Consider the following 17831-nt stretch of genomic DNA (forward strand, 5'->3'; position numbering starts at 1 on the left):
GAGATAAGGGTAGTTATATGCTATATTCTCTGATATATGTAGGGAACAAGTGGTGATTTTAATAGGCAGATTTGTAAGACTCTGAGAAAGGGAGACAATCAAGAGTTTCTCCCTATGGTCATTTTTTAAAAATCTGTTTACTCATGATTATGGTGTATTTATCTGTCTTGAATGAAAGGAACCTGACTCTCCATCATGGATGAGTGGCTCTTGTGTGGTTTGAGAAAGCAGAAGGAAGTTTTCAGTTTTATCAGATCAGTTGTCAAGGGACAGATGAAGACCACTGGTGATCTTAAATTGAGTCAATGTGTCAGAAGAAGTATGCTGTGATCAGAACAGGATTTCCCTTTGCAGAGGAGGAAAGAGAAGTGATTAAGTAGTAGAAGAAAGATATTTAAGTCAGAAGATGCAGCTTTAGGGGTGACTACAACCACTTAGTAGTAATGCTCACATGACTCTAAATTTGTTATTTTAGTCTTATTTTCCTTATCCGATGACCAGAAGTATTTCAATAACATTTATCTCAAAAGGGTGTCAGGAGCCAAATGAATCAAAGTATGTGGAATAAGTATATGCATTGTAAAGCACTATGTAACTTATGCTTGCAACTAATATGGTACCACTGGAAATGTCAACTGTACTGTAAAGCATTAGAAACCTAAGTTGTTTCTCCCTCTTCTTCAGTCTATCAATGGCTTAAAATGCAGGGTGCCTTGACATATCTCACCCTGAGCACAACAAAATGACAGTGATCTCAAATAAATGGTTCTAAACATCTAAGGAAGAGAATATGTTTGTGTATGTCCATGCAAATAGTAGGAGATGCAATCAACAGGATCTTTAAAGACCCATATCTGAACAGATTTGAGAGAACTTGCTCCAATTATTATGTTGAAAAATACACTTTCTGTCCACTGACTCATTTGAGATCATATGTAAACAAATACCCTAGTAGCTTGAAAGGGTAATAGAATCTTGAATGAAAAGTTACTGGAATCTTAAAATTCTTACACTTGGGAGGCATGAAGGAGTAAAAAACAGTATTTGAAATAGAAGTTAGAATAAGAAACTTGAGAGAGGAACATTTTCACATCATCAGTGTCTCTAAAATTACTCTCACACATTTCTACAGGCTCATCTAAAATCAGCAGTCAGTTCATTGACTATTTATGGACCCATTCCCTCTCCTGCTCTTTAAGCATGGTACTAACATTTGATATACTTTTTAACAAAAGATTTGCCAGAACCATTTGTGTAAATTGCCAAGAGGGCAAAAAGAAAAAAAATTTGTAAGAAAATATTACTTCTCTTGGGTATCACCTACCAAATATTTTATACACACACACACACACACACACACACACACACATATATAAAATTCTCAAAGAAACAAAACTTAATAAAGCAGTCTGCACGGAGGAGTAAGTCTGTACACATCAATAGGCATATGTGTTAGATGGTAAAAACATATGGGAGGTATCACATTCCAAACAACCAAAGAGCTCCAAGGAATAATTAATGGCATTCATAAATGCGGACAAAAATAAGCTCATGTTCACATCTTAAAATTATTAAATCTAGAACAAATCTTCCTCTTTCCTAATTGGTTTTTCGTATGACAAATTTCTGACACAGAAGAGAACATTTGTTTCATATTTTATTGAATTTCATTTATATTAAATTAAAAATATATTTCTGACAGATTCATGTAACAAAAAGGCAGAACAGTTTTCAAATTGTTCAGCTGGGATGATCAGTACGGAATGAGGCAAAGCAGGTCGCATTCTATAATTGCCTTATACAGGTACAATTCTTTCCCAAGAGCCAAGAGAGGATCCTTGAGAACTAACTGAAAAGCCTAATTACAGAAATTTAAAATACTGTTTGTCCCTCATTCTCAAATAACAACAGAAATTGGGGGAAGGAAAGTAGAATGGGGTGAAGGGTTGGCAGAGAAGAAAGAATAAGGGAAATTATACTAAAAATAGACCTAACATTAAAAAAGTTAGTATGTGTTAAGTGCATAATCCTTCATAGATAAAATAGAAAAAAATCAAAATAACATTACACCACACACAATTGGCATATCCTATTGTGTAAGCGAGTGCAGAGGTTGAACACGTCACAATAGTGCTGAACACAGAATCACAAGTAATGTCAAAAGGATAACTTCCAACCAAAAGGAAACAATCACAAGCCAATTACTTATATACAAATCAATCCTAAAGACATTATGTCCCAAATAAAGATGTCCACAAAAGAAAATCAAAGCAACAATATCCTTATTTACAAATGCAACTAGCCATGTCTTTAACAAGCTATAAAAATACTATTCACATTTTCAAACATACAGTAGTATTTTTTTGTTTGTTTATTTCAAAAAGGCAGCTAACTTTGAACACTGGGATTTAAATGAAACATTGATGGCTTACCAGCTAGGAATTTTTGCACCCCTGCCCTTTGAAGATACTTCACAAGAAAGAGGGCTTGTTTTCTTTTTACAAGTTAAGAACATAAGGAAATGAATACAAATGTATATAAGCCTCTGCCTTTTCGGTAAAATGTCTCCCTTTATCACCTGAACTGATCTTAGTCAACTACTTGGATGCACGTATGAGATGAGTGTTTGAGAGACGATTTAACATGACTTTGTTTTTTTGTGCTATGAATTGTCTGACAGACAGTTCTCATTTTCATTTGATCTTGCTATAATGGTGCCTAAAAAAGAGATGAACTAGTCATACCATGTAATGATGCAGTTCCGACATGCAGCAATGCAAGTCCCTGGTGGTCACAACGGGAGATGTAGACACACCAGCCAGTGAGGTGTGCATTCAAAGTTAGCTGCCCTCACACAGCTGCTCAGTTTTATAATCGACCCATTTAACAGCAGTACCAATTTATGCTACATTTTTCAAAGTACCTTACTTTAAAAGAACAGCTTACATATCTACACTTAGAAAATAACTTCCATACTTGATTACTGGAGTAAGCCCAAAAGGGTTCTTGGAGTGCTATGGTGTAGTCCCCTCACTCCCCCCCCCCTCCCAGCCCCTGAGAGATCCAGAAATATACAGGAAAATGACTCTCACATTAGGGACAATGTACAACCCCCATTAACTGAAGAATCTGGAAATGATACTCAAGAACCAGGTTATGTCAATATGTAGGAGGTATGATTTGATTTATTTCCAAAGAGCTGCAGGCTGGGGGGAAACATCTACACATTAGAGATAAAAATAGCAGTAAAGGCAAAGTGGTTTGGACAAGTCAGACTATTGTCTACAGGTACGAAACTTGGTTTCCTTATATTTGTATATTTGTGCAAATAAAACCACTTCAGACGATATGGGTAAAATTTGTTAGAGCATTGAAATAAAAATGTCCTTAAAAATCAAAAATAGAGAAAAGGTGGCAACTTACTAGATAACATAGATTTTTGTTGCAGTGAAACTGCCCTCATTATGTATTGGTCAGATAGATGAATGGTCCAATAAAGAATTACAGGTGGGTCTCAAAGCTGAATAGCCTTTACCTTTCTGATAATAAGACTCTTCATTTATGAAAAAAAAGTACAGCAGCTGTGAAATATTTGCGATCAGGAATAAAATAAATATATAAAGTAAATAAGTTAATTTGTTGGCAAAACTAACTTCTGATTATATCTAAGTTTCTAATGAAAAGATTAAATCTAAGTCCTACCACGGGTACGTGCACATATGTGTGTTTCAAGATTCATCACAGGGCTGACTCGACTCAAATTCCTGCAGAGAAGGATATTGTAAGAGAATCGATCTTTATGGAATAACGTAATTTTTATATCATAAAGAATACTCTGTGCAGTAATTTCTTTGAGAAGTATTTTTAACAATGTCCACATTGTTAGAATCATTTATAGAAAAGTCAGGCATTTGAGGACAGAGGCTAAGTCAGTGTTTCCACAAAGCAATGTATGGGATCTCAGAGATCCACTATGGCTTCAGAGAGGTACAGCCTCAAGAGGGCCACTTTGAAGAGGATGGTAGACAGTAAAGAGAAGAGAGGTGATTGTGTCAATGGGGAAAGAAGCAAGGGTGGTATTTTTCTTTAAATCTCGAGAGAAATTAATTTTCTGTAACTCCTAATAAGATAAACACTTACTCACAAAGTTGACCGTCAAGGGGTAATTTCCAAGAGAAGCATGGGTCTAACCCCCAGGAAGCTGGGGCTTAGAGTGTTTTCAGCTCATAACTGAAAGAGAAGCATTTTCTTCTGCCCAACATATCACCTGGCAGGAAAGAGGTGAGGCAGGAGTCTGCAAAAGTGACACAGCCTACATTTTTGTACCTCTACAAAAACAGTGGCACCTGAACAGTGTCTGAGATTTCTACTATTTTATAAAAACTTGCCTTTTAATGAAAAGAATGAAGCAGTCCACGATGTTAAAAGCCATTTGTCCATACAAACTCAAGAGTTCCTGACCCAACGTGGTGCCCACATTAGCTTCATGCTGTTAAGTATGGAGAGAACTATTCTTGCAAAGGCATCTCTGGGATTAGAAAAGTTGTATTCATTCTACCCAGAAGTATAAAAGCTGGCCCCATTGTAATATTAGTAAAATCAAGGTCTCCACTGAGGACTTTTATTTTAAAATCACATCTAATCTACATCTGTATAATGTCATTCATTCTTATGCAAATGGAAATCAGGAGACATGAGTCTGCCTTCATGTGTCTACATGGGTACAAGGCTGCCCTTCAAAGTCCATATACACAAAAAGAGGCACAGCAGAATTTTCTTGCCTTTGGCATATACAGAAGTTAGTATATCTGGCTTTCTAATGACTAGAAATTTATACACCTGGACTCCTCATTTGCAATATTAAAAACCATCAGTCTAATAACTAGAGTCCAAAATAATGGAAATAACAGCAGTTTGAAATGCTTGTACTATTTATCAGAATATTGTTAACTAATTGCTTCTTTTTGTTTTTGGAAATGGGAAGGTAGCACGGGAAAAAAGGGATATTTCACAAATTAAATGCATTTTGTTTGTTTACTAAATAAAGGGCACCACTCAGTCTTTTTCTCTGCATAAGGTAATAGAACATTTACATTTCCTTTACTTCGTTTTGAAGACCTCTTACTTAAAGTCATATAACATATTTGTCTGTTAAACTCTGCAAGGTGGTGTTTGCAAATTAAATTTTAAAAAACATTCTCTTCATAGTTAATGCAATTAAAGATGGCAAAAGAATAAGTGAATGAAAAAAATTTAATTGCAATGCTTTAAAACAAATTTTCACAAGTGGAACCAGCTCTTTATATGCCTACTTTCTGCTAAACCTAACAAATAACAATTTTAAATGGCAAACTTATTTTTTACTATGCAAAATCCATCCTACGTGTTCATAACCTGCATTTTATTTTGTTACATAGTAGTTTGTGGTTAATTTTCTAGTTTGATTTATTTAATAATATTAAAATCATTTAATATCTGATAACTAACTAAATCTACATCTTACAGCATTATCATGGTTTTGCCCAGCTATATACATGCTCTCATGATCATCTTTTCTATTACCTTATGAACTACATACTAGTTAAATAATCAACATTTATAGATGGATGAATAATTCAGGTTTTGAAACAAAGATTAGTTAGCTCTAGAAAACATGTATTTACATCCTTCCCTGTCAGGCTGAAGCAATTTTATTTTTCCTTTCACCTTGACACTTCAAAAAGCATTTGATAGCCCTTTGGACTTCATCTAGCAGCAGAACCTCACAGACCTTCTACTACTGATTTGTCCTCAGCTTTGGGAATATGCATGATCTTCATGTCATGTCCCACTTTTAGAAGGTATTAACACATACCTCATAACATTTAGAGCACTTCTCTTCTTTTCTGTATCTCAATATACAAATAACCATTCTTTCTGATCTACTAAAAGAGAAGCTCATATTTTTAGTTTGAATATTTTAATAAAATATGAGTTTGCACTGTTTTTAATTCAATTTCAAGAATATTACTTGAGAAAGAACTCTCACCCTAACCTCTGACACAAAAATTTGGAAAACCAAATGTTACTCAGTAGTCCAAGCACCTCTTTATGGTGCAGGATGCTTTGTGGTTCTGGGTCTACTCTGATTTAGAGAACATCTTTTTTCATGTAAGAACCAAAGAATGGCTCTTCAAACATCCATTTAGTTATACAGTGTTTCCTTATCTGTAGATGGGATTCCCCAAGATCGGGTATTTGGTGACTTAAAAAATATAGTCTGTGTAACTTTACTGCTAATTTTCCTCAGATTTACTTAATTGGTTCTGCATGTTCGAATTGCTACAACTGGCCTCTGAGATTTGATATTCTGATGCACTTTGCAGGCTTCAAATGGCATTTTAAAATTTCACTTTGCTGGGTTGAGTAAGTTATTTTTTGGAACAGGTAAAACAATTCTTTTCTTCCTTTCATACACATCGAAATATATTTTTCCAGTTGACAAAAACAACTAAAATAAAAAAATGTACTATAGAAATCATTCAAAAGGAACAATAAAGTGGTTTTTGTGAAGCATTTTGGGTCTTTTCGGATTACACTTGCTTCTATCTCTAGTTGTTAGTGGTAGATTACCTGATGTATAAGGGTTTTGTGTTCTTAGAATGACGGAAACTACATTCACTGAATACATTCTATTACCTTAACAGTAAGAAAATTATTTTTCTTTCCTTCTCAAAATAAGTGATTCTGTTTTCCATATCCCAGAAGAAACCATGACTATTGTAAATCAGAAGGAAAAAAAAAAGTTCTAGTAGCCAAAAAGGGTGCTGTCAGTGGTAAGTTGGTATAGATTTATTTGGAAAGGGAGGCTTATATCCAAATTCTTACAAGAAATTATGTGAGGTCCCCTTTCTCTGGAGACTCTTCTGAATGGGTGGGAGAATTTGAAGCTGTTGGGCTGTAGCCCCTAAGTCATTCTGTGTCTTCAACTCAGAAAAGTTCATGTTGAACCTCATTAGAAGGGGTCTTACAAACCTCTCCCTTTCTCCACTTCACTCTTTTAGCTTACCTTTTTCCTCATAACTTAGTAAGAAACCAGTCCTGATGCCTCCAATGTTCTTTGCCAGAGAACAACACCTACTGTTGACTTAATGGTCAAAGTAGAATCCAGATAGGTCAATTAGCCAGTGAGGCAATATCCTTCCACCAATTCCTGTTTGGATGAAACTATCTTATTTGTTAACTCTGGTAAATTGTAGGTTGTTTAATTTGTGTTCCAAATGAGTTCACACTAGGTTTTCTAACAAACAATGGATTTTATGATGACTGCTCACAAAGTAGTCCATAAAATCTTATTCCTTGAATTTATGGGGGAAATTCAAATGTTATTCTAAATAAAATGACTTCAAATCATTAAGTTAGGGATAATATTGCATTTATGTTGATATTCCCCACTTACAGAGTGCTTTTAGTAGACTCTAAATAATTATCAGTTGAAAAAATAAGGGAGTTGAATGGATGGATTGACTTATTTTTTCAAAACAGGAAGAAACCTAGAGCTCTTTGCATTTTTTTCCCTCTCTGTAAACTCTCTGCTTTACCAACAAAGATTTTTAGTCTCATTGATGTTTTTTTTTGGCAGTAGACTTGAATTTGATGCCAAAATTTTAACATTAAAAAAAAAATTAACTCATATGACTGTCCAAGCAGATTTTCTTAGAAAAGAGAGACTACCTGATTTTCTTGTTCCAGGAGACTCATTCCTAACATTTGTTCCCATTGCTCATCTTAGTAGGTATTCTTTAAAAATTATACATAAAAAGATGGTTCTAGAATTAGGATGATATATTTGAAGAAAGTATTATTATACAAAGTATCAAAAGATTAGTATGTTGGATATTAAAATAATTACATGAGAATTTTTTCACGTTTATTTACAACCTTTGACCCAAGAACCTACCTATAAACTGTGAATGTTTGTGTATTTTTTATCATACCAATTTATGTGCAAAGAGTTACCTTCTACTTAATATAAATAGAGTCTCATACTAGAAATTCCATGGAATCAAGCCAATCTTTACTTACATTCCTTCACGTGGAGTATACAAACTGGATAACTTTCCTTGTGTAGCAAATGTGATATCATTTGTAGATAATGTGCTGGCCCTCTCACCATAATCTCTGGATACTGTTCCAAAGTCCTAATTTGCTTGGTTTGGCATTTCCACAGTCTTTCTTTATCTTAGCTCTTTTTTAAAAAATGTACTTAAATTAATTATTTTGCTGGTTGCTTCCATATTGCTTCATTCAAAATCCAAAATGGAGTTCAGAAAGAGAACAAATAAAATTATAGCTTAAGTGCAAACTACATTTCTGAGTATCTGCCAGTTAGACATACCCAATCCAGTGTCTCTTCCAGTTCAATGGATTCCCCATTGGACCACCCCTGAAAGTGTCAGTAGTTTTCATGAACCACACGGAACTGTCTCTTAGTTTCCCTTTTACTTTTTACATTATCAACTGCCTTTGTTACTGTCATTTATGGAGAAGAAAATGTTGAAGAATGTAAAGGAAGTGGGGATACATATTCAATAGTGTAAAGCACAACAGTTAGATTTGATGTTACACTTGACTAGTGTCTTGGCCTCCCCTTCTAAATTTGAAGGCTATATATTTAAAATAATGGTCACTGCACCATATTAAAATTTTTTTTACAGTTCTGTCAATTTATAACAATACATAAGAAGCTCTGATGTAAAAATATTTCCAATCAGAAATTAAAGTCAAAATATATGGGGGTAAAAGTAATATAAAGGGACAGACCAAAGCAAAACAAAATGAAACAAAAAGACCAAAAATATCCCTCCAAACATAATTACTTATTATAACTTTGAGAAAGTTAAGAAATTATGAAAGCTGAGTTGTCCGTTCTTGCTTATCAGGATAGAAACCATTGGGAAAAGAACCTGGATTTTCTATCTCAGTTACTATCATATGTTATAGAAAAGGTTATCCTTTTGTTCTAATGGAAAATTTATTACGATTTCCAAGGGTACTGAAAATATACAGATCAGTTCCTACAGGTAGGAACAGATAGCATGGGTCTTTCAGTCATTTGCTTTAAAAAAAAAAAAAAAAAGAAAGAAAAAGAAAAAGAAAGAAAGAGAAAAAGAGAAAACATTGAGAACTAGCTTGACAGCAGGCAGTATTGCCTTATTATTTGCTGGTCCTACTCTAGCTGTTTCAATCTCCTGACCAACCCATGCAGAGAAATGAAGAAACAGTGTGGTTCCTCCTATCTTTCTCTTTCAGTTCTTCCGTCTAATGTTCAAGTTAGATAAGCACATGACTATCATTGCATCTCTATATCTTCCACTGGGAAGTGTCAAAACTACTGGCCTTGGGAATAGAAGGAAGACCTTAAGAGAAAGAGAGGCGGCAGGGAAATTGGAGCGGGTGTGTCTCTATCTTAAAGCCACTGTTGAGCTTACACCACAGTATTTCGGTGTCTGTAGGGTGGAGGAGGCAGCACAGTGCCGGGCTTCAGCGAGAACTCAGAGAGGTATTCAGGATTCTCTGCCACAATAGGCCGGATCCGTCCATTTTGTTTATAAAAATATTTTGTGCTGTACTCCTGCAGGTAGTCTGGGTGTTGAAGGGTGCTGCGAGGTGGCAGGCTGTGGTTCCAGTAGTCAGGGTTGTCGAATGCTTTCTTGGCCTTCTCTGGCACAGACAGTACATTGTTCTTCAGGTACTCGGCATTCCCCAATGCGTTGGCAAAGGTGTTGAGGTACAGTGGCTCATTCACATACTCATCCTCTGCCTTGGGTGGACCATTGGAAGCGTTGTGATATTCGGGATTATCCAAAGCTTGAAGGTCTCCGTTTTTCCTCCGAGAAACAAAAGGGTTCTCCTCCACAGGGTTCAGGTATTCTGGGGGAATACACAAATATTAGTCAATATCTACTTTCTGGAATGTGTTAATCAGACCAAGGTTGTACAGGATGGTTATCTTCTTTTTCCAGACCAATTAAGCCATGGATTTGTTTTCATGAGTTTTCACAAAACCATTTCGTTGATTACTTCATTGATTACTTTTGTCATATGACAAAAGAGTAAGAAAGAGTAGGTGGGCCAAAACTCTTAATGACTAAAGAGTCGGGAAGCAGACTTCCTGTCTTCTAGATTGTTCCTCTTTCCTCCTAATTGCATTTGTTTCTCCTACAAAAGAGGCTACTTGTTTAAATGCTTCCATTTTCTAAAAGTCAGTATTTTTTGTTGTTGTTGAAAAATAGGACAATCTATCCAGATTAAAGAGCTTTGAAATGTGGAGAAATTAGAATTCCTAAAAAGGGTACTGGAAAATCAAAATGTCTATAGCTTAAGTCCATGCCAAGATGAATGGATGAAGTGAAGGAATGACATTTTTCAGTCTGTGTGTTTTGCTATAATGTCCATATAGGTAAAATGGATTTGATTACAGATGTTCCCCAGAAAGCTTTACACATAGGAAAGGAAATATCTAAAGAAAAGACTCAACTAATAAAATCTGATTGATATCTAACATGCTGCTAAATTGACTTGTGTGACAATACATATGCCTAAGAATAAAGTGTAATTAGAACATTCACTTCCACTAGCTAACCATAATCACAAACTAACAAGCTGTTAGTTTGATCATATGAAGTAATTGTTTTGTAGGTTGAAACCATTCATAGTAGTGGCTGTTATGCATGATTCGATCTAATAAATTACTACAGAATATTGACCTGGAATTTTTTAAAAAGGTGTTAATCAATGCTGCTCTTCTTAAATTTAATTCCACCTCTATGTATACAGTATATATAGGCCTATATTCCCATATACAGTAGACAGTCTTACCCTCTCTTTTAATGTAGACACAGATATGATACTTTAGCTATTTCTATTTTGGTGTTGGGGCAGGGAAAGAGCACAACTGTTCGTTGAGATGCCACCATTCTGAAACAAACTTTCTTTTCTATCCCCTATACTTAGCTTGACAAGTAGAGAAAAATAATCTCATCAAGTCAGGGTGATTTGCCCCTGGATATAGGCCTGCTTGATATACTTCAGTATTTAGCATAATGGGCAAGTTAAAAGATAGTAATGACTATCCCACCATCATATATTGGAATGACAGGAACTTAAGTCATGCTCACAACAACCCTGTAGGGAAGGAAGTGGGAGCCATATTTTTTTCAGCTTTATAAACAGAAAGCCTAGATTAAATGATGTATGAAGGATACAACTAGTACTGAACTAGAATTCAGATCGAAAATCCCTTGAGCAGCCTTCTTGTTCTACTGTACTATTTTCATTATTGTCCCTAAAGGAGTAGGGAGTACTTTTCACTTCATAGCATGTTGGAATTTGAACGGTTTTCAAAGCAATGGTCATTTTAAGAAAAATGTGTGGAAAAACACCCCAAAAAACAACAGCTTCTAAGGGAAGCAGAATTTGATTTTCCTTACCAGTTTTCTGAAACCTCTTAACTGAAAGTGTAAGAATGTCTGTACTAACATTCTCTGCTCTCTGAGAAGTAGGCTGGTGTACAATAATCTTCTATAGAAGCTTATACTCAGGGACAAAATCAAGGGATGCTCTAGAGTGAGTCTTTAGACTCAGAAGTTTTGTGTTTTCTCCTAGAAGGTTCATAGTACCTTTGATCAATCCAATCTACTTATCTATCTACTTGGAGCAACAACTCTATGGTTGAGGTGAAACTCTTCCCAGAGAGTATTGTACTTTTAGGGTGATCTGCCAAACCTTCTCAAAACTTACATTTGTGTCAGTAGTGGTCTGCAATCCAATTCTTCCAAAGCATCTAATTCTTCAGTATTGTAATACCTATCTATGCCTCTACATAGATATTCTTTAATAAGTTATTTATAATGTGTACTTAGGGATCCCTTAATTGCATTTTATAAAATTAAACATAATCATATATTCAAAAGCATAATGGGCCCTCATATGGAGTCTTAAAGTTTACTTGACTTTGAAGACTCTGAGACATAATCATTAATTTTTAATAACAATTATCCATCTTCTCCTTCATGTGATGCTGTTATATGGAAGGAAAGTGGATTTTTCAAAGCTGAAAAAGCCATTTGATTTGTATGTCTAATATTTCTGCTAGTAAATTTGTACAGTCATCGCTGAGCTTTGTAGAACCACAAACTGAATTATTTTCAAGACATGATGGTATACCTATAAGTAAATGTAGTGTCAGAACTTTAATTTTTGAAACATATCATATAAGGAATCATAATCTCCTATAATGACCAACATCACCCAAATGATGCAAGATTGTAAAGAACTCTTTACAAATCTTTTATTGGTACCATCAAAATACCAGTCTTTATGAACTCAACAGTAAGTTCAATAAAGCCATGGCTCTAAAATCTTGCGATGTGCTACCTAACTCAAATATTCAATAGAGATATTCCTATGAAGGTAAGTTTAGATCAGTGCTTCTCAGGCTTGATTTCACATAAGAGTTACATGGGGATCTTGTTAAAAATCATTTTCCTAATCAGGTGGTACCTGAGATTCAGATGGTGTAAATGTTGTGGATTTGGACAGTATGCTACAAAGAGCAACAGCCCAGGTCTTTTCTGGGTCACAAATGTTACGATGTCCAGTGGTTTGGCAATTTCCCTTCTATATTATATTGCTCATTTTGATGAAAGTGAAATGCAGAATGACAATCATTTCTGCACATTTTGTTTGTACCTTGTTTAGGTTTATCTCGCATAGGGGTCATGTAACCCTCTTCATCCAGCTCTCCTCGTGGGCTCCGTTCCGGGGCAAACACTGTGGGGTCAGCGCTGTACCTCTGGGTGCTGCTATCCTCCTGGACATGGGGTGCCGCTGGCTTGCGTAGGGTGCCGTTACAACAGGAGTCATCAAAAATCTCGGCTGTAGCCCCCTGAGCAAGTGGTGCTTCTGGGATCGTGCTGGTTGTGGCTCTGTAGGGCACAGGCACTCCTTGCTCGGCAGCAAACCCCCCATCTCGGTATACAAACTGGTTCTGTCAATAGAGAGACACATTTAGACAGAAGTTATTAGAAACAACAGTAAAAAAGAAATAGCCAAAAGGATAGTAAAACTTGTCTTTCAGACAAAAGCCAGAGTTTCTTAATTGTTTCCCCTGAATAGCTAACAAGTTTGAGTTACAACCACCTAAAATTCCAATTTTTCTTTAAAAGTAAACCTGGGGAAAGAATTTGGAAATACATATTTAAATGTCACTGACCACCTAGCACATGATCTCATATAAACTATTTCATGTTATTTTCCACAGTCACCTATTTTTGATATATAATTCAAATTTCATGACAAATGAAAGCATTATTAACTGTAGACAGTTGACATTAAGAACAGAGATTTGGATGGTGATATTTTCTTCCTGCCTTCTCTTCTGCGGTTGCTATGACTTTGAGTCCCCAAGTACCCAAATAGGGGAATCATTACAGAGACTCTGACTTTTTAGCACACAACCTATAATCATGGAAATAATGATAACTTCCTCAACTAGAAGCATAATTTCTGAGTCCAGGTAAACCCTTCAAGAAAAAATTGAAAGCTACTTTTGATGCTTGGCCTCTCAGTTTTGGATTATCTACAGAGATAAAACATATCCACAAAGCCAGCTCTACCATCTATAGCAAATTCTTAACTCACTGTTGGCAAAAGCAAAATGAGGAAACTATAGGGAGACAAGAGAGAAGAAACATGATAAGCAAAGACCAAAAATACTAAAAGATGAAGGTTGATCATGAAATACTTACTCCTGACATGGGGGTGTAGGCAGGAGGAGGGCTGTGTCCAATTTCACTCTAATAGGAAAGAAAAATGGAATGATGGATATAATAAGAGGTAATATGAATGAAAAGAAAAAAAAAGAAAAAAGAAAAGAAAAGCCACATGAATTGTATGAACCAAAGGGGAAAACATGCACAACAGTGAAGTTTGCTAAATGGTAAAATTTTATGCACTCTGGCTACAAATGAGTTAATTTTTATGTTTTGAGAATATTAAATATTTTAATTCAATCCCTGAAAAGAAAAATAATATAGAAATAAAGTAAAATTTTAAATAGATTAAAAATTAAGTTGATAATGAATATTTTTCTGATTAACCCTAGAAGAAAGACAAAAATGGTAAATAATTAACTACAGTTTTAAATAAAGAACCATTTCCTTCCTTACATGTTGTATGGCTAAAATGGCCATATACCACAGCACTGATTCTCTCTTATAAAAAGGAACTTATCCACAAGGAGATGGAAGTGGGTTTCAATTTTCCTTGAATAATTTTTATTACCAAGTTACATTTATTTTCACTATTGCAGCAAAGGGTCAATTTCTTACCCTTTCCTTTAAAAAAAAAAATACATACTATTTTCTCCTCAGTCTGATTTTTTGTAAGTTAAGAAACAAGAAAATCTTGGAAAATTAATTATCTTCCTGGAACTATGCTTTGCATACATTACTTTCATGTATTTAGAATCAGTTAAAATTAGATTTCAGTTTTTTAAAAAGGGCATCTGTATTCTTATAACTTAATACTCCATCCTATGGGCTAAATAAAAGTAGATATAAAAATATGATAAAATATTAAGGATAATATTCCTTAGGGTAAGTAGAGGGGTGATGTGAATATCAGCACCATTTCTTAATAATATACATATTTTACATACATTTCTTGAGAATCTACTATCTATGTGCCAGGCACTTTCCTGGACAACGGAGATAATGAATAATGCAGATAAAAATCGTTGCTTTTAGGAAGTTTGCATTCTCTGTATACATGTATGAAACTCGGCTAAGTATTATTCCAGGCCAGTGTTTTTCACTTTAGATATTCATAAAACAAACTCCAAGAAAAATATGGTTCCATGGAGATTAACTGTTTAATGTAAATTAATAGCAACCAGATAACACAATTTCTTATAATTAATGTAGTCTCCTGGACTAATCAAGGACCAAGGTCTGAAATCTTACATTAAGTTTACATTTTAACTTTCTTCAAAACTTCAGTCATTTACATGATGGGATAGAAACTATTGATCTCTTTCCTTCTCTAATAACTAAGAACGTCTTGAAGATATATTTAGAGACATATTTAATATGCTAAGCATAGGAGGTAGTATTGTCCAGGAGACACATTGTTTTATGATTTGTCAGATCTCTAGCCCCAGTTCCAGTTACAAGTGATGTGGTCAGTCGTGAAGCACCTCAGATCTCATTTTTATCCTTGGCCTCTCACTCCTTGTATCTTAATGAAGACAAAGTAAGAAGGTGTATAGAAATGAACTTGGTAAGCTGTGTACTACTATAAAAACATAGAGGATAGATAAAAATTTAAGCATTCACATCTGCTAAATCAGATTTTTAAAGTCAAGCAATCAAAATGCCAAAGCTACTGATCAAGAGGCATTTAAAAATGCTTCCTAGGGCACCTGGGTGGCTCAGTCTGTTACGCATCTGTCTTCACAGGTCATGATCTCAAGGTCCTGGGGTCGAACCCTGCCCTGGGCTCCCTGTCAGCTTCTCTCTCTCTGCCTCTCCCTCTGCTCATGCTCTCTCTCTCTCTCTCTCTCTCAAATAAATAAATAAAATCTTTAAAAAATTTTTTTTAAATTAAAAAAAAATGCTTCCCTGTTTTCCACATCATTTTCAGTATAGGTATATTTTGTTATCTTTTAGAAAGATATAAAATTAAATACACTTTTTCATAAAATTTGAGGGGAAATTTGCCATATAATCCAGTAATATGGAAAATAGAGAGATGGTATGGGAAATACGACTAGTGCCTGGAGGAACTTTATCATATTATAGACCTTGGCCTTTACCCTATCATTAAAACCCAATTATTGAGCAAGCATTTGACAAATATTTATTAAACCTCTACCGTGAAAGCACAGGAACTATGGTAGATGCTGGAGATACCATGAGACACTAGGAGAGACAGAGATAGAACCACTGGCCTTTTGCAATTTATACTGAACGATCAAATATTACTGGAGATTATCAGAAGAAAGGCAAGAGTAAGACGAAGCTGCGGTGAATTTATTTGAATTCTACGATTGCATATTAGAAGACAGCTATTCCAAAATATGAGTAATTACTGCCATTCCTTCACCTCTTACATTACAATAGTTCCCGTACTGGGTAGCGTTGGACTAGAATCACAGCTCAGGAAATGGCACGGACGGCTATGGCTATCCAGTTTGATTTTTTTTTTTTTTAAGATTTTATTTATTTATTTGTCAGGGATAGAGGGAGAGAGAGCGAGCGAGCATAGGCAGACAGAGAGGCAGGCAGAGGCAGAGGGAGAAGCAGGCTCCCTGCCAAGCAAGGAGCCCGATGTGGGACTCGATCCCAGGACACTGGGATCATGACCTGAGCCAAAGGCAGCTGCCTAACCAACTGAGCCACCCAGGCGTCCCTATCCAGTTTGATTTTTATAAAACTTGAGGGATAAGTGATGAAAGGAAAAACCCGTAAATTATACTTTATCAGGAAATGCTTTATTATATATATTCATGGCTAGACTGCCTTCGATTGTAAAAAGGTTGTGTTAAAAATAACTGGACCTCTTGGGGCACCTGGGTGGCTCAGATGTTTGGGCATCTGCCTTCAGCTCAGGTCATGACTCCCGGGTCCTGGGATCGAGTCCTACATCGGGCTCTCTGCTCAGTGGGGAGTCGGCTTCTCCCTCTGCCACTCTCTCTCTCTCTCCCTCTCTCTGACTCTCATGAATGAATAAACAAAATCTTTAAAAAAAAAAATAAAAAACATAACGACCTCTTGAAAAGAGGCCATGCTGTATTAGAATGCAGGCGCTGTCCCTGCTTTGACAAGTCTTTCCATCAGCCTCCTGCCAAATCTGGATCTGGACACGCTGCCAGATACCATCACAGTAACAGGAGTGTCTTCATGCTCTTTCTAGTTTTCTACATTAAAATGGGGGGGGGGATGCTAAGCAAAATCCCTTTAGCATTCATTGATTTTAGGGCTACTGGCTTTTTTTAAATTTTTCTGTTTCCATTTTTTTTCATTTGCTTTTTTTTTTTCTGTTTTCCATGATAAAAAGCACCTCATTCATTTTCCCCCTGGAAGGGCAATGCAGCTACAAGGGAACATCTGTGAGGCCAATTAGCCGGGCTGGAAATGTGATATAATTGTTGTTTAAATATATTTAAATTACATGTTAATCACTATGTCATAATTTATAGGCTTTGAAAATAACTTTTTGTACTTAAGAGCCAAGCCAGATTTTACTTGTTTTTGCTGTTTTTAGTTTGTAACAAGCTCTTCTCATTCCCCGCCCCACTCCCTTCCAATTCCCTACACTGGAAGAGCTGAACTTTTAATATGGGAAAGAATGACAGCTGCAAGTAAATTGGTTGAGTAAAAATTAAGATCCCCACAGTCAGAACACGCTGGAGTGACCTTAAAGTTCTGAGCAGAACAAAGCAGTGCTCTCAGTTAAAAGGCTTTTGTTTTTTTTCATCGTGCCATTTTCTGCTGTCCATCAAAGCCCAGCTTTGTGGATCTTCAGGAAGTACAGAGTGCATCTGTTCAATTAGCTGGTAAGGGGATTTACTGTCAGCACCACAGAGCTAGAAAGAGGTGGGCTATCAACTGGCAGGTGTAGGAAGTTTGTTTCTGGTGTGGGGGGGATTTGTAAGGGTGATGGAGAGAGTCAAGTTTAATTTTGTGGCCCTATCACCCGGACATTGTATGATTAACTTGGACTCAGACGCCAGAGGTTATAGAGAAGGCAAATATCAGCCAAAGTATCAAATGTGGTGTTAAATGCAC

General features: G+C 35.8%; 1 protein-coding gene across 4 annotated transcripts in view; it reads right to left on the minus strand.

The window, feature by feature from the left end:
• Nucleotides 1-1657: 1657 nt before the first annotated feature.
• ERBB4 (erb-b2 receptor tyrosine kinase 4) overlaps nucleotides 1658-17831 on the minus strand; it is a 1164764-nt gene continuing 1148590 nt past the window's right edge. For 2 of the 4 annotated variants that reach the window (XM_004767010.3, XM_004767011.3), the window contains exons 26-28: nucleotides 13791-13838; nucleotides 12733-13030; nucleotides 1658-9912 (exon numbers count right to left, since the gene is read on the minus strand). In XM_004767010.3, coding sequence (XP_004767067.1) covers nucleotides 9467-9912; nucleotides 12733-13030; nucleotides 13791-13838 — 792 coding nt within the window. In that variant the 3' untranslated portion in view covers nucleotides 1658-9466. The remainder of the gene's footprint in view (nucleotides 9913-12732; nucleotides 13031-13790; nucleotides 13839-17831) is intronic. The other 2 variants (XM_004767012.3, XM_004767013.3) reach the window with 1 other exon arrangement.

Source organism: Mustela putorius, unplaced genomic scaffold (genome assembly GCF_011764305.1).
Source record: "Mustela putorius furo isolate JIRA1106 unplaced genomic scaffold, ASM1176430v1.1 tig00000275_pilon_pilon_pilon, whole genome shotgun sequence".
NCBI lineage: Eukaryota > Metazoa > Chordata > Mammalia > Carnivora > Mustelidae > Mustela > Mustela putorius.